The 21,639-nt window shown below is 34.2% G+C and overlaps 2 protein-coding genes across 2 annotated transcripts; one reads left to right on the forward strand and one right to left on the reverse strand.

The window, feature by feature from the left end:
- The first annotated feature begins 1,531 nt into the window (after nucleotides 1–1,531).
- Nucleotides 1,532–3,461, forward strand: LOC145602843 (protein SHI RELATED SEQUENCE 1-like). Its single transcript, XM_081658999.1, has 2 exons — nucleotides 1,532–2,099; nucleotides 2,718–3,461. The coding sequence occupies exons 1-2, from the start codon at nucleotides 1,532–1,534 to the stop codon at nucleotides 3,092–3,094; spliced, it is 945 nt and encodes a 314-aa protein (XP_081515125.1). The 3' UTR covers nucleotides 3,095–3,461.
- Nucleotides 3,462–11,753: 8,292 nt separating this feature from the next.
- On the reverse strand, nucleotides 11,754–21,614 carry LOC145602010 (uncharacterized). Its single transcript, XM_081658120.1, has 13 exons — nucleotides 21,436–21,614; nucleotides 21,151–21,309; nucleotides 20,788–21,039; nucleotides 20,574–20,693; nucleotides 19,545–19,625; nucleotides 18,787–18,879; nucleotides 16,553–16,648; nucleotides 15,665–15,718; nucleotides 15,306–15,509; nucleotides 14,585–14,710; nucleotides 14,050–14,115; nucleotides 12,946–13,248; nucleotides 11,754–12,675 (listed from the first exon to the last, which is right to left on the reverse strand). Exons 1-13 carry the CDS (start codon nucleotides 21,496–21,498, stop codon nucleotides 12,208–12,210), a joined length of 2,085 nt encoding a protein of 694 aa, XP_081514246.1. The 5' UTR covers nucleotides 21,499–21,614; the 3' UTR covers nucleotides 11,754–12,207.
- Between the last annotated feature and the right edge of the window lie 25 nt (nucleotides 21,615–21,639).

Genomic DNA, 21,639 nt, shown 5'->3' on the forward strand with positions numbered 1-21,639 from the left:
TTCATGTTAGCCGACCCCACTTTTGGGATTAAGGATTTGATTGATTGATTGATATATATATATATATATATATATATATATATATATATATATATATATATATATATATATATATATATATATATATATATATATATATATATATATATATCTTTGATGGTCATTATATGCCACAGACAAATATCCAAATTCTCTTGTACATCTTGCGTTTTTCAAAACAATGGGTTAGTTCTTCCTCTATCGTATTGATAATAGGCAATGATCATAACCCTAAATTAAATTGTTTGCCCAGGCCAGATTAATTAATCTCCCATTTTGACTCAATACTTAGCAGTAAAGGTAATAGCTTGGGAATTTAATAAACATTGAAGATGCTTAATATAACTCAATTAATATTAATAATGTAACAACGTAACATTCGAGAGTACAAATATTAATAATGTAACAACATTCAAGAGTACAATATAAAATAAATATATTAATGAATAAAAGTAGCATGCAGTGTAGATGATTAGCACAAAACAATTTGCAGCATCAGAAATGAAGTTATTGAAAAATAGAAGTATCTAAGCAAAAATTAAAAATGAAGAAAAAATGGTACTCGTAGGAAAATTGATATAAAAAGGAGGGTGAGATACTGATACTCAATTACTGAGATATTAAAGGTAAGGTTGGCGGTTAATTGGAGGAAGAGGCAAGGAAACAAAAAGCAGGTTGACAAGACACGTGGAAGAAGGAAGACCGTTAGATGAAAGCATGCAAATAGTACCCGGATATTGAGATGAGGGCATTAACAGTACTCCGTAAGAAAGAAAGAAAGAAAGAAAGAGGGAATAGCTTGGAATTGGTAACACCAAATTAAACAGCATCCATCTTTCTTTCTTTTTAAAATTAATAATCAACAAAAGAAACAAATAAAATCCAAAGATTTGTTGATTATAATAAAAGGGTGATTATAAATGATATGATCAGCTTTAAGAAGAGAGAGAAAAGTAGCAGAGTAGTAGTGCAGCAGAAGTAGTAATACAAAGAGAGAAAGAGAAAGAGAAAGAGAAAGAGAATTAAAAGAGGAGAGATAAAATAAAAGAAAGAAAGAGAATTGCAGAAAGCCAACAAAGGAGTAAAAATTGTTGTTGGGAAGGGAAGGTGTCTAATTCTATGGCGGCGTAGCAGAGCTGTCTCAATAAAAATGTCTCATCTTTCTTCTTAATGTTTCCTGATTAGCGCTGCTTCTCTTCTGACTTTCTTTCTCCTTCCATTACTTATTAACCAATTCTATTCTATTCTCTTTTTATTTTATTTTTTAACACTTTCATAAACAAACAAACAAACACACACACACTGTTAACCAAACAAACATCCAAATCCACCCCCTTATTTTTAGGGATAGACATAATTTCACTAAACAGTCATCTACCCTTAATAATTCTTCATAAAAATAAGAAAAAACCAAACCCTTGCATTCATATCCCCATCTCAAAGAGGTTATGGAGTGTTTGCTTCAGAAATTGAGGGTAGGGGAGACCAAATTATGGCTCAATTTTTCTCATTAGGCAACAACAACAACAACAATAATAATAACATAACTTACAGGAATGAGCAAATCCCTAATTACGAGCACGAAAATAAATTATCAAGAGAAGAGCTTTGGCAACAGCAATTAAGAATCGCACCGACGGAGGAGGGTGGAGATGAGACCACGAGATCTGGTTTAATGATGATGCGAATGACTAGTACTAGTAGTGGTGCCGGTAATATTAGCTGCCAAGACTGCGGCAACCAAGCTAAAAAAGATTGTGTTTATATGAGATGTCGAACTTGTTGCAAAAGCCGTGGATTTGATTGTGCCACTCATGTCAAGAGTACTTGGGTCCCCGCTACCGTTCGCCGGGAACGCCACCAAAAACTTCTCCAACAACACCCTCAACAACAACAACAACAAGAGCAACAGCAGCAGCAACAACAACAGCAAGAACAATACTTGAGAGGAGGTGTGAATAACCCAAAGAGGAGAAGAGAGAATTGTTCAACCTCTTTGGTCTGCACCCAATTGCCCATCACTACTACTAATACTAATACTAATACTGCCTCTTTTTCAGGTATAGTAGAATGACCTAGGGGAAGGAATCTTTTTGGGTTTTTTTTTTTTTCTTTTCATTTTTTTTTTTTTTTTTTTTTTTTTGTAATTTATGCGTGTGAATATTAACATATGATCTTGATATTTTGCGTGTAAATGGGGAAAATGAGTTTATAAAAAAAAAAAAACCTTATGGTTGGTTAGTGGTGGTGTCTTTTGGTGATACTGTTGTTTAGTATTCCTGACGAATAGATTGACAAGAAAGGAGAGGTGCTGAGCTTTTGCCCCTTTCTTTCTTTCTCCTCCTCTTTGTCCGTGTTTTTCCTCTATGTTTCTCTAAGCTATTACTGTACTTTGACAATCTGTATTTGAATCATTGTCTTTCTGATGTGCACATTCACCCTCTTTTCAATTTCTGAATTTTGATTATTATTATTTTTATTCTTTTTACAACCCTCACTTTTGCAAAAACAAATTATTATTAGTTAATGTTAATATGCTTGTATAAAGGTTTGTTTGTAGAACATACAGTAAAATATCATATCATCAAAATCTAATTAAACCTAACCTGGATAAAGGATAATAGTGGTGTTTAATTTTGCATTGAGTTGAATAATGATTTTGTGTTATGATACAGCAGGTATGGAAGTTGGAAATTTCCCGGCAGAAGTGAGCTCATCGGCGGTGTTCCGGTGCGTAAGGGTGAGCTCAATCGACGAAACGGATGATGAGTATGCATATCAAACAGCAGTAAACATAGGAGGACATGTATTCAAAGGGATTCTGTATGATCATGGAGTTGATCATTCTCACCAAGTCAGCCCCAACTATGGTGCTGGAGAAACCTCTTCTGGAGCTAACCTTGCTGCTTCCATGGGTGTTCCCACTTCTATCTCGGCTATGCCTACCTCTTCTTCTTCACCGCCAGTCGGGTATTTAGACCCGTCTTACTACCCACTTCCTCTCAACACTTACTTGGGTCCGGGTACGCCATTCTTCCCCAACCCAAGACCTTAGAATATTAATCAACCCAAATAAACATACAACTATATGCAAATGCATTGGACTTTTCTTATGTTTCTTGTTAAGTTATTAGCTTCCTTTCTTTCCGCTCTCAATCTCATTCATACCATTAATCTATTTGTAAAAGCTGATGATGATCTTAGCTTATTGAGAATTGTTTATCGTAAAGATAATTTGAATAGGTATAGCCTAGAGCAAGGGAAGAAGAATACATGGGTTGTTATTATATATATATATATATATATTGTTCATGATTTATTTTGTTTTTGTATGTCCTCCATTTTTAGAATATGAGTTATATAAATTTGTGGTTGTTATAAATAAAAAGTATGTAAGATTGTATCATTCTTGCTCTGTAACAACTTTCTATTGAACACATGAGTATATAATTAGGCAAGTAGCTAGGATGGTTGATAAGTCTTACTAGCTTGATTGGTTTCAATTCTTTGTTCAGAGTTTCAGAGTTGACTTGAACTTGAAAACGTTATTGCCTACAATGCATACATAGTTTTCCAATGTTTACTCTATTGATGATAGTTACATAATCCCATGTCAACTCCCTTTTAGTAGCATCACTTTTGACTTAATTGAGTGCTCTTGTATACTTTGCACCTCTGTATACTGAAATTACTGATCATATAGCATTGTAAAGCCATTTCTTAGCTCAGCTATCATATGATAATTAATGCATTTGTCACAACTCTTAATTAATATAAGGCTTCGTTCTACGTATGTGTTATCTCAGGCTGATTTATGATGTAAAACGATCTTGTTAGCCTTTAGTAGAACTAATTTGAATTTCTATATATTCCCAAAACTTAATTTTCTAAGTTGAATAATAATGAGTTTCTATAAGTGCATGATGGTTTCAAACAAATCTGATTTTATATATACATTCCTACAACTTGATTTTAAGTCAAAACATGGTTATGTGTTTCTACTAATGCATAATGAATTGATGATGATAGATGATGAATGCCTTGTTAAAACTAGCTAATCTGAATTTGCATTCTTCGTACATCCCTAAAACTTGATTTTAAATCAAAACGTGAATGTGTTTCTACAATGCATGATTATCAAATGATTGATGTATGTCTTATTGGAACTAATCTGAATTAATGCATATTATTCCTAAACTTAATATTCTTACTTAATAAAAAATTGATAGTGTTAACAAATAGCATGATGATCAGATGATGTATGTTAGTGGCTACTCTCGTTTAAAAGTTAAACATGAGATGCATGTTATATGCTCTTTGATCTATATACTTGTATTCCATAAGGAGCATTAGTTTGATGATCATGAATTCATGTGATTAACATTGGTTCCATGTTGTTGAAAAATCTTTGTATTATTTAAATTATTTATAGCACATGCATTTTCTTTTTGTTGGGGGTGGTAGAAAAAGAATTTGAACCCTTTAAATTTATGGGTAAACCAAATGGAAAGATGGGATAATGTTTAGTGGTTTATAATATTTTGAATATCAAAGTTCCTTTTCCCAGCTAACCCGTAAGAGTGCCGGATTTGAAAGGAGGGTTTTCTTGTTGAGTTGAAGAAAACATACTGCACTTTGGGCGCTACAGCTTGCTTTCTGTTTTACTGTGAATGCACTGCCCTCTATGCCACCCACATACATACATACATACAGTAGTTGTAATGCTTTTACAATGTGCATGTCTAATTTTATCATATATATATATGTACACACCAAGAAAGAATATACTGTATGTGTCCAAATTGTGTAAATAAATGATTGTACTAACTACATACTTGTAGCAAATTAACAAGTGACACAACATTAATAGTAAACCATGGAATGGAAATAAACTGTATATTATTTGCTTCTCCAAATATAATAATAGCAGTACTAAAATATGTTCATATGATGAAGAGGAGAATATTTAAAACTAGTAAGAATGAAGTTGAGACTTTCAACTCCATGTTTATGACCCCCCCAAGCTAAGCCAGCTGTTGATTCTAAATTATCTTTACCCTTTCTACGTAGTAGAATCTTTTCTCATTAGAGGAGATAAGAATATGGAATTTCTGTCCAGATGAACTATCAGCTTTCTTTTTGGCATATATTACCATGTACCTTTGCATAAGTTAAGCTTTTCCTATTTCCTACGCTTAATTAAAGTCGTAACATCAACGCTTTAGGCATCTGAGAAAACTTAGTTATGCAGTAATCTTGAATTGTTTACTTAAGTGCTATGCTAATCAAAGAGCTTTGAGTTTACAATGATTAGAGAGTCGTCGTATACACTAATTTATTGATTGCCTTGAACCCTCTTTTCAGCAGCTCATGTGTTAGTGTTCTAATTAATCCTTTAGGTTTTGTGATTTGTGCACCTTTTTACATTTATCTGTTGGGAATTATCATTTTCAACCTTTCAATCTTTCAATTGTTTTGGATTCCGTTCTAAGAGAATCATGAATTGTCAGCTTTAATAAATGACATATTCATTGTTTGCTTGCTTGCTGTAACTTCTTCATTCCTTCAAGGCAACTTCAACTTTTACACCCTCCCTCACCCTTTAATGTATGCTGTGATTTGCTACAAAAGTAATTTGTATATATATACCAAGTATTCAAATTAATAATTCACTTTAATTAAAGTGATTCAAATTAGTACTCGTACTTTGACATCTATGTTCAAGCAAAAGGAGTATTTCATCACACTTGCTCTCTACCTCTAGCTAGCTACCTATTGTGTTTAGGGCTTTTTGTCAAAGCAATTGTATACTCACGTATATGCACCTCTAGGTGCACCCCTTCACATTCAACTACTCACATGCGCTACATATGAGCTAAGTGCACCGGTGTAGCTCATGCTTTGACAAAAAGGACGCATATTAAATGATTGACGATTTTTAGATGAAATCCTATTGAAGTTATATGTTGTTAAATACTAGTGGGGTAATCCTCTTATTACCAATTGACTATTACTATAATTAAGCAATTGTTTGGTAGTAGGATCAAAGGCGAAAGCTTTCCTTGTATGTATTTACTCGTAATATTTACTACCATATATACCCTCGCTCTATTGGAATTGGCAAGCTTAAACATATTGTTGACTTAGTTTTGTTTATTCATGCAATAATGAGATGGTAGTATGGTACACCAATCTAAAGTCAATCAACATTTTTTTTTTAATATTTTTTAATATTTCTTATGATTACGAGGCAGGTTGTGTAAAATGACTAAAATCTTATAATCACATATCCACATGAACTTCGAAGTCTTAGCACCATGGTAGGATAATCTTCTGCCGCTTATAGATTCACGTAAATACGTGATGCCAATCTTGGTTGGATATGAACATATGATGAAATTCTGTTCGATTTTACGGGTTGATTTCAACATCATTGTTCATCTTACACATCTAGCTAGCATGCTATCTTGTACATGCATTATACATATCTCTACCTTCATCATACACATCTACTACATACTTGTACATACATATCTATACAACGAAACATCTATCTATAGTCTATATCTGAGTCTTGGTAACTATCTTAATACAGTAATAATTAATAAATAGCTATCTCTACTACGAAACATCCAAAAGCATGCAATGAATTCTTTAAAGACAACTACAAGACTAAGTAAACCTAGTTACCTAACCATTATTTGGAGTTTATCGACAAATAACCCTTTCCGGTCTTTTAGTAATTTGCTTATTCTTTCTTTCTTATATTCCTATCGATTTTTCTGAGTAGTTTCGAGATCGATGCGTATGGTACAACTAATGGAGTACTTCGTATAATAAACCAAATTAAATGAACATATGAAACAAAAAATAGCCTTCCTGTTGTACAATAATAATTGACGAGTACTCTGATCTAGAGTTTAGGAAGTGGAAGCTGAAATTGGAGGAGGTCGGTCATAGGAATAAATAGTAACTAAAATCAGCCCATTTCTATTTTTGTACAACCTATGCTTATTTAATTTGCTCTAAGTACATGATAATTACACAATTTTAATGAAATTTAAAGGTTAATAATTTTTATGGTGACACGTTTACATCATTAATTAGTAAGTGTTCCGTTTGAATTTACAGATAGATTTTCATCATCATGGCCGCTTCTATAAACAGCAATAAATCGTACTGGAAATGATTATTGATGAAGGAAACATGTACTCCATATATACTTAATACAAAAATACCACATTAATATAAATATTTTGTACAAGACGTTATAATAGGGATTAAATACGATCTTAAACTTAAATGTATACATCCTTGTATCAGTTGAATGTATGTTCTATAATCACTACGGAGTATTAAATTGATGGCTCATAGTCCTTTTTTTGGGATCATGCAGAGTAGGATGGTTTGCTACAATTGTAAACAATTATATGTCCGCACTTGTTAATTTTGCACTTTGATTAATATATACCACCTCTTTTGTATGCTTACAACACACCATTTTTATATGGAATTGAAGGTTGAGATTAGAAAAGGTAAACAAACTTATAAATAAATAATTAAAATAAATTTACCACCAGTAAATTGAATGAATTAGATTCTTATGGTTTACATTTTTGTATGTTGATTTTGTCTTCTAGCCATTTTATTCACTCCCGACCCTCAAAAACTGTGCCAAGAAGGTTTATTATTGTAAGTATTATGAAACAAAGCAAGTAATTAATAAGCAAACTCAATTTGTATTGCATGAGTTTAGTCTTATGGGAATGATTAAGTTTGATTAATATAGTTGAGTTTTAATTTTTTTTTTTTTTTTTTAAAACCAATAAAGTTGAGTATATGATACAATACTATTAAATTTTGCTTAGTTGTATCGTATATATATTTTCAACAATTTTTCATACATATAAGAGTACAGTACTTGTACTAAACTCTCTATATTAGCTTTTTCCTTGAAAAAAGAAAAGAAAAAGAAAAAAGAAAAAAAAAAATCTATGTTAGCTTACACAAATGGTATGTATGTATGTGAGACTTCTTGATGCACTATGTGAGTTATATAAGGCAATCTTATTATTGACGTTGATGAGAATAGTTAATAAAGAATTAATTTAAAAGATGATACTTTTTCAATTGCATCACTAGAAACCCAAAAGTATATGCATATAATAATAAACAAAGGGTACTAATTAGGATGAGAAATAAAAGGATTAATGATGAAAGAAACATACCTTAAAAAAAACTTATGTGCTTCATTCAATTCTGCCTTGAACTGGTTCTACAATCTTATGTACACGCACGATAGGAATTGTGACTAGTTATATCAATTAGCCACTCTAATTTCTTCAAGTCATTCTTGATGATCGGGTGCAACACTAGATATTGATGAAACGAAGACAAAATAGAATTGAAGAATTAAAGGAAAAAAAAAAAAAAAAGAAAAGAAGAAAATGTATGTGTAAATGAAAAGAAGTGATGTAAAACGTAAAGAAAAAGAAGGAAAGTGTGTTGTAAATTAAGGCACAACCTACTAATTTTTGGGTAGCCTTTGTCAGTCAATTATTACTCACAATTATAGGACACTACATAATCTCTACAATCTACGCTACTCTATATTCATCACTATATATAAATCCAAGTGCCTTAAAAAAAAAAAAGAAAAAGAAGGCTATGTATCTATTCATCTACGCTAAGAATGAATTGAAGCAAGCTAAGCTAGAATTCTATAAAGACATGTCTACAATAAGAGGTAAGCAACAAGCTAAAGCTAAGCTAAGGCACCCCAACAATCACGGGAACAGAAAACGAAAGCAATTACTCGTACACTTTGATTTTGAGGTCATAGCTTAGGGTTTCTTTTCGTGTGATTAGCCCATGCATTTTTATATTACTGACGTGCCCATTCATATTTTTATATTTGAGGTCCCTTAATGAATGATACTTAACCAACAATAATGCAAGTGTATCCTTTGTCAAAAAAAAAAAAAAAAAAAAAAAAAAAAACAATAATGCAAGCCTTTTAAATTTCTTAGTCTAGCTACCAGCTTTATTTGTACTGCTCTCTTATCTATATAAACTTCCTTAGAGATGTTCAATTAGGTCGTTCTATCTAGACTATATATTTATCTTGTCAACTTGTTGATTTGGTTCATAAGCATCATTATTTATTGGCTATTGAACTGGATACCCAATTAGATAACGATGTTAGTTCGGATACTACTTGAGTCATGCTCACTGTACTTTAATTTAGTTTGTGTTGGGATCAATTCGCACAAAAGAAAAATAGAATATACAAACTGTTGAAACAATTCTACAAGGAATGTAACATGCAGAACAACAATACTCAGCATATGATAGATTAAGATTAATCAAGTATTTGGAATGAGGGAAAAAATGAAAAGTAAGACTAAAGGGGAAAGAGAAAAGAGGGGGGACCTTTGAATGGGCCACGTAAGAAATAATAAATGCAGCGCAGTATCTGTAGACAGTGGCACTAGTTACATTATGGTTGGGGCTCATTCGATTCTAAGCTACTTCAATTCGTATAAACCTATACTATAACTACTATCCTTCCATTAGAATCTAATTACAGATGTACTGTACACAATAACAAGCCATTCCATTCATAATATTACCTACCTCTCTTGCTATACAAATACACTACCTTTATACTACCAACGTTAAATATTGTGTGTCCTTTTTTAATTTTTTTTATTCCCTCTTATTTAATTTTCTTAATCTCTATATCTATAATTTCAATCTTCTCAGCTCAATGTTGTAACTAGAATCCACAAGCTCTGCCAAATTTTAGCAGTATCTTTTGTTTTCAATACAGTTTGACATAATAATGAATTGAAATGCTTTAAACTTGCACTGCCACCCTGCTGCATACATCAACCATTTAAGATTTTGGATATTTCTATTAATTATTCTATTATTTTAAGATATGTCATTGTCTTCCTCAGCTCGATCTTAGTCATCATGGTCCCTATCTGATCTGGTTATCATATACGAAATGCCTACTTAAAACTAAAAGTAATCATATTATTCCATGGTTTTACATCTGAATCATTGGATGTATCATACCAAGTATTTATCATGTACTCTTCATAAAACTAAACTGCAGACGACTACTTGCTTAGATTGTACTCTTTGCAAAAACTCTCCAAGTTATCACTCTATATTAAGTACTCCCAAATTCCATATTATGTCCTATAACATATTTTGTTCATGGTCCTTCCATTTTTGTGTTTATAAGTTACACTTTCATTTTATGCACGATTTTTATACTACTGTACCTGTACATATGTATAGTGTACTCTGTATATAATAATCGTATATGTATTCAGTTTTTTTCACCTACGAATACGCTTTTCTTCTATGGTCAATACAGTTTCAAAATTATCTCTATTTTTTCTTGATTTATACCAAAATACTCCGTACTTGTATAAATAATGTGTTGATAATTGTGCCTAGTTTAATTGAAATGAAATTTTTACTACAGTACTGACTATTTAGGTGTAAAAGCAAGATATTTTTGTACTTCACTGGAAACTCTAAAAGCAGTTTGAAATAACGTTTTCTATTTACAATATATTTAGTACTAGTAACTCTTTGATTGTTTTTACCGCACTCAATTTTCAAAAAAGGATTTAGTGATCAACTAGATTGACATAAAAGACCCCTTAATTTCCTAAAGTATCGCTTGATCATAATTCGAATGGAGAACACACGAAAAGTAACTCTTGATTAGGACGTAAATTGATGGATTTGTTAGTAGGATAAATGGATAACCTTAACCGCATTACTTTAGAAGCATCTCAAGTTTATATTTTTTTAACAAATTGGCTTAATAAGCATTAAGGATTTCTGTTTTTTTTTTTTTTTTTTTTTTTAAAAAAAAAAAAAAAGAAAAGAAAAAGAAAAGCTCACTGTCTCTAATTTCCCTGATTATTTGCATAGAATTGTTTGTTCAGTTTTGTATTTCCGATTCACCGCAAAACAAGTATTCATTTGCAAAAGTAAACTAAACATGATGGATGGATAGCTAGAGTTGCATGTGAAATTGATACCCTTAGCTTAGGCCATAGTCGCATGGGCAAATCCATACTTTATGTTAAGAATAAACTACGGATTACATACATAGTAATTCCTTTTAAGAAAAAATCTGCAACTTTTTGTAAGTAAAAGTGATTTGTTTGTGACGAAGTATATATAGGCACTGAAATATTGTTTTATGTTACTAGCCTCCAAACAATTCTTAGTATATATCTACACCAATTTCAATGTGCCAATAATTGACACTCAAAAGGAAAACGTGCCAACTATTTATTCATTGGCAGCTGAGGAAAAAGAATAATCAATGACTTGTAAGATGAACAAGGATTAATGCAAATAGAAGATAAATTTATGAAAGGTAAGATGATACAGAGTACTTCGTATGTAAAATCTCGGAATCTTAGCTTTCAAAAGAGGAGAAATATGTGTTGGTTGAGTCTTGAGACGCTTCCAACATAGAGAATAGATGCCTCAAGAGCTTTATGAGCAGGGTCATCAGGACATGAGGATGGTTTAGTTTGGAAACAAGAAATCAATCATTCAACACGGACTAGGCCGACAGCTCACTTCTTTCAAATATAGAGGCTCAACCCACAACATCCCCGCAACTCAACTTATTTGAATGGAAGAGCAGATGTGCACAACTATTGTGAAAACAATTATGTTAAATTCATGATAATCTTATTTCATAAATGGGGAAATATTTGTAGCTTTTAGCCTGAAAGACGCTCTATAAACTCTGCTGCAAAACTGCTAGCAACTAAAGATGTCATTTATCTTGTCAAAAAAAAAAAAAAAAGTCCTTGAAAATTAGAAACTACAGCGAAAGAGTAAAATTTCCAGCCTTAACTAATCAAAACCTAATTTAAATACAAGCCCCTCGAAAAAAGGGTACAAAAGAACAAGAGCTGTAAATTTACAAGCAAGAGACAGCAAGTATAACCAACAGGATCCCAAAGCTTGAGTTAAAGTGAGATGGAAATACCTCCATCATAGCAAGCTGCAAGCCTTCTCGCCTTTCTTTTAAAGTGTATGCTCCCATTGTTCTTGGGCATGATACATTTGAAGTGTATAATTGCAGTTGTTTCCAATTTCAAGAATCACTCTCATCAATCATCTGGGAGCACGAGGTTTCCCATTCATTGAGTTCAAATGCTGGGTTACAAATATGACTCCCATCACAACAATGAGGCAACCGACCAACGTGCTAAAGAAGAGGGCACCCGGCTGCCTGGATTGAACAAAGCCATACACCCCATTTGCAGTAACTAGGATGATGTCATTCAGCCCGTCATTTGAGAAATCAGCAGAAACCAGAGCATGTGTTGGTGGTGCAGGAAGTTCAAGTGTTGTCAAGATGCTTCCATCAACAGATATAACTATAGCCTCTTGATCTCCAGCTACAAGAATCAATTGTCGATTATCATGGACCCGCAATGAAAATGGTTTCAGTGTAGGAACCACATTGCCAGATTCCATCATTCCAGAGGGCGATGGTAGATTAGACCAAGTTGCCCCTGTCATGATCTGCCACTGCCAGACTGCCTCGTGCCCATGTTCACCAGGAGAGTATGATGTTACCTGAAACAAACTCACAATTAAAGCATCAGCAAAGCAGATGATGTGCATAGATTTCAAGTCAAGGGAACGAGCAAGAAAGAATTGTGTTTCTTCCAATTCTTGTTACAATTCCAGCCATACCCATTTGCTTACATCAGTATGTCAGATATGAATTTGCATAGGGATTCCTAACTATCACACTTTCAAGTATAATACAAAACTCATATAATTTTTGCACGCAAGCACACACGTACACACACACACACACAAAATAAAGATTACAAATCATACCTCCCCTCTACTTGTCAAAAAGATGACATCCCCATGGCTTCCCTTCCGATGATGATGACCATCATCTCTAGGAATAAGAATTGGCGTGGCAACCTCCAGGGAACTAACATCTTGAGCTCTACTAAAACCACGGGAGAATTCACCATGTTGAAATAAGTTAAAAGGAGAATAGTGATGACAAATAGAAGCATTGAAGAGCTGTTCTCGCACTGGCACTCCAGAGGTAGCTACTGCCCAGCAAGGTCGGAGTACTTCCATAGATCCACTCACAACTGTTTGTTCAGCACCATTACCACCCACCACCTGCAGAAAGAAATGTAATATATTACATTTAACTTCAGTTCCAAACACTCAAAAGAAGACAATAACAATTAGCAATGTAAATTGCATAAGTAAAAACTTAGGCCAGCTGACACCATCATGCCCTCCTGATCCTAAGCTCAAGCTGTAGAAAAAATAATCTCTGAACTCATAGTTTTCAGCAGGTCAAGAAATAATTAAACATAAAGAAAAACATGCTTTTGTTTGAAGTCTTCCATTTTGGTTATATCAACAGTCAATAATTAAACAAACATGCTTTTGTTTGAGGTCTTCCACAGAGATATTCATTGTTCACATTTCTCATTGTTTAAGTTTCACTGCAGAGGAAACCCGATAAAGTGGCTGAGTCATTATGCTTCTGTGCAATTTCATAAAGCATTGACCCTGCCCTGTTATACTAAATGGAATGGTTATTCACAGTAGAATATTCCATCTTTACTACAGTCATCTTATCATAAACTAGTGTGAGGGTACATGAGAACATGGAATTATGATAATGCTGTGATAGACAAGTCTGGCATAATCTTAGCCCTCCCGTCAACATGCAATTCAAATGAGACAGAATATGGTGATGGAACAAAATTAGAGGAAATGATTGGCCTTGTTTAGATGAGAGAATCTTTTCCTTCTCGAAGAAATGATACTCCCAAACTTACAAAAATCCAACTACAGCACCAACTTCGTGATTGTAGCTTAAGTTTATGACATGCCAACCTTCCAACAAAGCATAATTGTACCAAACAGGCAAACATGCGAACAAATACCAGTTGAAGAGCCACTTGCCTGCACATGATCTAACACCCCATCTCCATTGATATCAGCATGAAGTCCACCTTCTTGAAGTTGAAGCTGTTTGAATTAGTTAGTTTCATGTAGAAATTGATCAGATAATGCCAACAAAATAATTTATGCGTTGAAAGAAACAAATCACATATGTATCAACAAGTTAATATATCACCAACCTCTCATCCACAACACAACCTCCACACAACCCCAGCGAAAAAGAAACAAAAGCAAAAGCAAGAGAATATATTATTAGAAGAAAGGCAGTCAAATAAAGATACCCATAACTTAAACTAAGCACTATTGCTTTGTCTTTAGTTTCTTATGAATTTGTGGACCAACCTATTTTTTTGACAGCATAGGAGCAAAATTACATGAAAGGAACCTAACAGAGTATGCTTCGTGTTTCTAGAATAGGGACAGCTTTCAGTTTGGAAGCTTTAAAAGGAGAACCACGATGAATTTGTAGTTGCAAACTTTTTAAAATATCAACACGTAACAAAGAAAGGCTAACCTTTTAAAAGTAATTTCTCACCTTGCAAAGTGTACGACCAGATGCCAAATGCAGAGCTTCAATGCCCTCTTTTTCATGGGCCACAACAACATTAGGCACCCACCAAAGTTGTGTGAGGTTTGTTATTGTGGGTATGTATGGCATTGCCTGTAACAGAAAACTAAGTTATGTATATCATATAGTGCACACAGAAGATATACTCATCATGCAGAGAAACAGAAAAGTAATCACAGCCACCCACAACTGAGCAATCAACTATCACTCCGAAGGTCTAATCAGAGGCTGTCCAAATCACATGCATAAAAGGTAACTTTATGAGCAATATCCCCCCAGAATCATTTCTAACATACTGTTATGATTTTGGACACATCTCAACCTTTTCTTAATGAATTACGATTTCAAATGCCTAAATAATATAATCATCTGTCATAATTAATTGACAATGGAGTAGTATTGACATATGCTTTCTCCGTTTCTCAAAATATGCAACAAGTTGAGTGTAAAAGAGTGTATAATGAAGTCAACTTGTTGCACGTATTAAGAAACGGAGGAAAATACAAGTTATAATATGCACAGAAAAATGGATTGATTTTCCTGGATTTCAATTATTTTTCTCAGACAGTTGCCCACTTAGATAACAACCTCACTTCACGGCATATCCTAATTAAGTCATGTTCAGAAAAGACAGCAAAAGTAAGATTACCATATCAAAACATTATCAATAATTTAGTACATGAAGCACCTTATTTTTTTTGGATGAGCCAGCATAGTTTGCAGCTTTCCCAATCATGTTTGAAATCTTTTTAGTTGAATCCTTTCCTGGAGGATGATGTTCTTCAGGCTTGTGGAAAGGATAGTTAGTTTTTTTCCCAGACAGCTTCTTTAGTGTCTTCCTCTTGTGCCGTCTAAAATGGGCCAACTGAAAACTAGTATCTTCCCGCCTATCCTGTTATTTTACTCGAAATAGTATACTCCTCAATCAAAAACAGTAAAAATCAAAATACATACTCGTGTGTGTGTGTGTGTGTGTGTGTGTGTGTGTGTGTGTGTTGGAGGTGGGGGGTTGGGGGGGGGGGGGGGGGGGGGGATAATACAGCTTACCCAATGATGTGGCATTACTCCCAGGATAGATTCTCTAAATTCTCTGCACTCAAACTGCAGGTTAGGAAGTTTAAGTGAGCAACTGTTTGGCAAAAACATCTATATAACATACATTACAAGCAAAAAGTACCACACAATAGAAGAATCGCATTAATAATAAAATACAGCATCTTGATGCCTCAGTTTTAACAAACAAAGGCTCGATAATTAACATTTCAAACAGTATTTAGCTTGAGAGATAACAGGACAAAAATATGATTTCCCAAAACTGTGTTGGAAGTGAACAAATTCCAAAATTGGTCAGTGAACTTATTTTTCCAAGAATAACGTCCGTGTAGTATTAGGAAACCCAAATCTTTTTTTCCGTGTTGGAACAAAGTCGCTAAAGTACATAGCAACTATTTTAAAGTCACTAAGGTACTTGGCAAACTTTATGAAGCACTAGTTTTTAGCCTCGTGATGATCAAGACTATTAGCCTACATGAATACAGTGGGGATTTTCTTATTGAAGATGAGTCGAAATTTCTTAGTGTGGAATCTGAAAAGTCTGAAGTGGGGTTATTTTTTTAACCATTTTTTTACCTTTTTGCTTCAAATACCATTTTCGAAAATCATTCAATAAAAAATAAATAAAGCCCAATATGATATCAACTATCAACATTGAAGTAGACAATATCAGGCATCAGCCAATCTTATTCTACAGCAATTCATCCAGGGTGCTTTATAAATTTCAGGGGTATTAAAAGAGATGCAGATAATCTTGATATAGAACTCCATAGACCAACAAAGGTAACCATAATATTACAGAGTTACAATCTCAGGAATATAGAAAAAGATTGTGACTCTTGGACAGTTCAACAAAATATTGATCATGTCTCATGAGCTCACCTCTCCAGGATGACGACTGTTTAAAGAATGAGCATCAAGCTTGTAATTATGTTGTGGAATCAACATGGATGCATCTGAGGATTGCGCTTCAATTTTCTTCAAACACAACAAGGGTTGTTAAGTCAATATATAGGTACAGCTACAGTCTATCCATACAATAGAAGTAACAAACGTGGTGACTAATTTTACAAGAATTATACACATCCTAAATATGCAGTTAATGAAATAGCATAGAGTACAATGGGGGAAACACCAGGAAATGCTAAATATTTTAAACTTTCCAATATGTGCAATATCCAACAGAAAAGACTTAAATAACCAAAAATGTGCTATTATATCTTGACGTTCATATGAAATATACTCCCTCCATTACTCGCAACAACGGGGGTGATTGCGGACTCCTAGGCAAAAGATTGAAAACATAACCAATGAAAAATAAGGGCATACACTTAAGTGTTAAACCAACCCAAAAAAAAAAAAAAATTAAATAAAAACCACCCAACACCACCATCTAACACCACAAAACCACCCAACACTACCATCTAGCACCAACCCACCCACCACCACCACCACCACCTAGCACCACGAAACCACCCAACACCACCACCTAGCAGCGCAAACCCACTAACCACCTAGCAGCACCGAACCCCGAAACAAACCACCCCGAAACTCACAACCCACGAACCCACAACACAGAACTCGAACCCAAACCCAAACCCAAAACCCCAAAATCCGAAACCCACAACTATCTATCATCAATTAAAGCTTTAATTGGTCAAATTTAACCATTAAAACTCAAGATCTAGAGTCTTTATGGTTAAATTTGACCATAGAACCTTCAAATATGTGCTTCACCAGCAATGACAAAACAACAAGAGGAAGAGAGTGTCATGGACTGGTTCGCTGGCCGGAGTTAGACCGGTCAAACACCACTTTTGGTGTATTCAAGGAGGGACAAGAGAAGGAAAGAAGTGAACATCATTCAAGAGCAAAGAAGCATAGGGAAGCATTCCCTTACTAGTTGACAAGATTAATTAAGAAGAAGGAAGGGAAAGAAAGCAATTAACTTTAGTTACGTTTACTTAATGTTTTTCCATATTAGCAATGTAATCACATGTTCTCCCTAAGGTCAACTAAGACCACTAGTAATCCTTAGTATAAGTATTGTAATAGGCAGTAGAAGAAAGTATCTAGAAATTGTAAGGCAAACACAAGAGAGTGGCTACCTCAGAGAGAGAAAACGAAGGCGGCCACAACAAAAGGGACGACGGCAGTGACTTCCGGTGATGGTGGTGTCTCCATAGAATGTTGTGGTCGAATCGAGGGGAGATGAACAAAGAGAGAAGTTTTTGGATTGATGAACATAGAATGGAGATTGTTGGTGGTGGTGGTGAGAATGAATATAGATGGAAAGGGAATGATTTTGGTGGAAATAATTAAGTTAATCAATGTTAGGGTTTAAGTTAATAACTTAAAATAAGTAGTTTAATTAGGGTGTTTAAAAAAAAGTAAGGGTAATTTTGTAAAATCACACATAAAAACTTAATATAAAAGGAAAAAAAAATTTGTTGCGAGTAATGTGAAACGGCCATTTTTAGTAATTGTTGCGAGTAACTTGAAACGGAGGGAGTATTAATAATAACAATGGGATCAGTTCTTTCCTCTCAAAGTCCTGGCAGAGTAAAGGAAGATGTGACGATCTAGAAATACTATTATCTGTCACAAGTTATTAGCATTTGGCAAACACTAGCTTGCCAAGTGTCCAAAACTCCAAATCTTTTCTAAAAGAACAAGAACAAAACCATATTTTAGAAACATGGAAACAATAAATTACATTATCTATATATACAGTTAATGATGATAATATTTTGAAACTTTAAAATAAAAAAAGATATGTAAGCTAAAAATTAAAGTAATTGACATTAGTAGGCACATACGATCTCACCATAACAAGTATGTTTCGATTAAAATCCACATATGTACTATATAAACAAAATCTTTTAATCCATGGCAAGAACACAAACCAAGCAGGTGAATGATGTGCAGGCAGTACATCACTGTGGATCACTGTAACATGTAAAAGCAAGATATTTTTACTAAGGTAAATTACAGCATATGCTTTCTCCACATTGGTGCAGTGAATAAATAATTCTATACAGTGAAGAGATTGCAGGATGGACAGGGGGTATAACTCCATCACCCACAAATGCATTATACACAGAGAAAGGACAAACCTCATTCTTTCTACTCCATCGGAGCTGGCCACTTTTACCCGCAAATGCATAAAATGCAAAGTGCCGCAAATCCACTACTTCGTTCTCCACAGACTGTGAGGGCATAAACAACAACTTATAAACGTTGAATTTGAATCAACATTACATAAAAGGAAGATAAATTCACTTCATGGGTTTGATGATCATATTAAAATAATTTTAGTTCAAATACTTGATTCAAGAAAATGTTAACTAGAGGATATAAAGCAGAAAATTATAGCATAGCAGCCAAAACCAGCATTCTTCACTGTCTTAGAAAGATAATCCACGTTTTTTAGGGAGCCTTGATCCATAAACATGAGCAGCCAGAGGAAAAATTGCAATATAGTGAGTAAAATTTAGAAAGACCAATAATTGAAATGTGTGACTCCATTAGGCTTTGAGTGTTACTTAGCCATATGAAGATTTGGTCATTTAGATGATTTTGTGTTAAAGAGTTTGAGTATGTGTACACACACATGCAGTGTTTAGGAATAAGGCAGACAGCACCCATGTCAAAAGTTTTCAGAAAAACATTGCAAAGGAGAAAGATCACACGTTAGGAAGAACACAACTGTTGAAACAATAATATAGTTCGCTACCTAATAAATGTTGTATTTATACACGCCTTAGTCCAACTATTGGTGGGGTATATATTCTTAACAAGGGGTATTCCATTGGACCAGGATCAAAAATGAAAAATTATAAATTGCAATAAATCATGCTTACACTATTTATACCTCAGTTTCACCTGCACTTCTTCTATGCTGTTCTGCATTCTTCTCAGCCATACCCATCTCCTCAAAGGGATCTAAAAATATCTGCAGCCAATAATACAGCACACAATTAAAAATTCTGTGATATCAAACACAATAAGGTGACAAAGGATGAAATATTGACTTGAATAAAAAATAAAACCATAAGAGCAGCTTTTGTGGAGTATACCAAGAAAAAATTGTTTGTTAAGAGTTGAGAAGTGAACAAAAAGTACCATTTAACTAAGTTTAGAGACAAGATTTTGGTTGGCTGCTGATCTAAGTTATTATGAATGCACTGTATATAGGATCCATGTAACCAGCCCAAGTAATGCACAACATGCACTGGCAGTACGCCGGAGGGGTACAGCCAGCATCAAATGCTGATTTAAGGAATTGATTTGTTGCACCAATGTGCATCATTAGGCACCTATGGACCACTGGCAGGTGAACACTTTGCGCGCAGTTGAACACAAACAATTACTTGGTTTTATAGCTAAACTTTTAGGTTGCTCATATAAGAAGCTCGTTTTTGACAGGATTTACCAATATTTTAGCTTAATGGTTGCTCATTTACTTGTGTGCTTATGAAGGAATCTTAGTTTCATTAACGACTGTTGGGAGCGTGTAAATGTTTGAGACTTCATTAGTGTGGACAAAGGTCCCTTTGACTGAACCGCACAAATCCCTTGAGTTCATCTTCTTTTATCTTATTCTTAATATTTGTTCAATCAAGCTGCTGTCTTAGTTTATCAGAATTAAACACAAATCCAATCCAATCATAACACAAGTTTCATCCCTTTTCCTCTCACTATAAGTAAATTCAAGTAAGAACTATAAGTAAATTCAAGTATGATTAACAGAGGCAATCTACATGTAATGAATGCAGAAATAAAAAAAAATCACAATGACAAATTGCAGACCACAGTCTTCAGTGAATAGCAAAGTGAATGAAACAAGCAAAAATGTAAAACGCCTTAGTTATGCAACAGTTGATGATAAAGTTATACATACATGAGGTTGCACTTCTATCCTTCCACCAACAATGACGAGTCCCGTATCTCCATGCTTGATAGTATAATTGCTAATTGAAATTGCAACCTCTCTGTGGTGAGCATTATGAGGAAAATCTTCCTGCACAGCAGACAGCAAACAGCAAGTAATGCATAAGATTGAATAACAAGCCTTTGACAATGTTTAGGAGAACGAACCCACCACAATCACATACCTGTAAATTGACCTCCCATAACTTTTTAAGATTATGGTCAAAACACATGACAGACCATCCTGATGTGACTACCACCAAAACCTGCTTATGTGGCTGGCCTTTGTGGTAGTTTCGATCAATAACACCAGTTGCCATAGCAACAGCGCGTCTCCCAGAGGCAACACGGACTTTGTCAGGCAACAATGTAACCTCAGCAAGAACACGCGCTTCACTAAATCCTTCATCAACACGTCTAGCATGCGGCTCCAACACCTAAATACAGAAATGCATTGGTAAAGCAATCCATTCAACTTTAAATCAGCAGAATAAGATAATTGACATTCTAGAAATGACAAAACCTAAAAAAAAAGAAGAATAGAAAACCTGAATTTTAGCATCATGGGTGGCAACGAGGACCTCAAACTTGCCATCACCATTTAGATCGGCGACAATAGGCGGAGGAAGGCGATCGGCTTCGTATTTGATGGGGTAATCATCCAACAGATGAAACCAAGCCTCTCTAAACGACAAATCTCCCTCATGCTATTCCAAACAAGAAGAAAAATTAGGTCAATTCAATTGTAATTTTAGGTTTGAATTGAAATTGAAAAAAAAAAGCAATTAGAATTGCAATTGAGAAAGTGTAGGGTTTATGAAGGTTTAAGAAACCTGGAGAGAGAAGAAAATGGCGAAAGCAGCGAGCATGAGAATGGCTAAATCGCGCTTCCTCATCTCTGTATCGTAAGTGGTTACAGCTTCCTCTTTCACTGATCAGCTCTGCACAGTGCCTTCTTTGCCTTTTGCTTTATTTTTCGCACTTTTATTTTACAGATTTGGGGGGAACATATCCAAACAAGCAAATAATACTCTGTA

The sequence above is a fragment of the Chenopodium album genome, chromosome 21, assembly GCF_948465745.1.
Source record: "Chenopodium album chromosome 21, dcCheAlbu1.1, whole genome shotgun sequence".
Taxonomy (NCBI): domain Eukaryota; kingdom Viridiplantae; phylum Streptophyta; class Magnoliopsida; order Caryophyllales; family Amaranthaceae; genus Chenopodium; species Chenopodium album.

Coding starts and splice junctions, on each gene's coding strand:
- LOC145602843 (XM_081658999.1), top strand. CDS start 1,532: ATGGCTCAATTTTTCTCATTAGGCAACAACAACAACAACAATAATAAT. Junction 2,100..2,717: donor TAATACTGCCTCTTTTTCAG/GTATAGTAGAAT, acceptor ATGATACAGCAG/GTATGGAAGTTGGAAATTTC.
- LOC145602010 (XM_081658120.1), bottom strand. CDS start 21,498: ATGAGGAAGCGCGATTTAGCCATTCTCATGCTCGCTGCTTTCGCCATT. Junction 18,880..19,544: donor GAAGTGCAGGTGAAACTGAG/GTATAAATAGTG, acceptor ATGCCCTCACAG/TCTGTGGAGAACGAAGTAGT. Junction 15,510..15,664: donor GAGTAATGCCACATCATTGG/GTAAGCTGTATT, acceptor GTAAAATAACAG/GATAGGCGGGAAGATACTAG.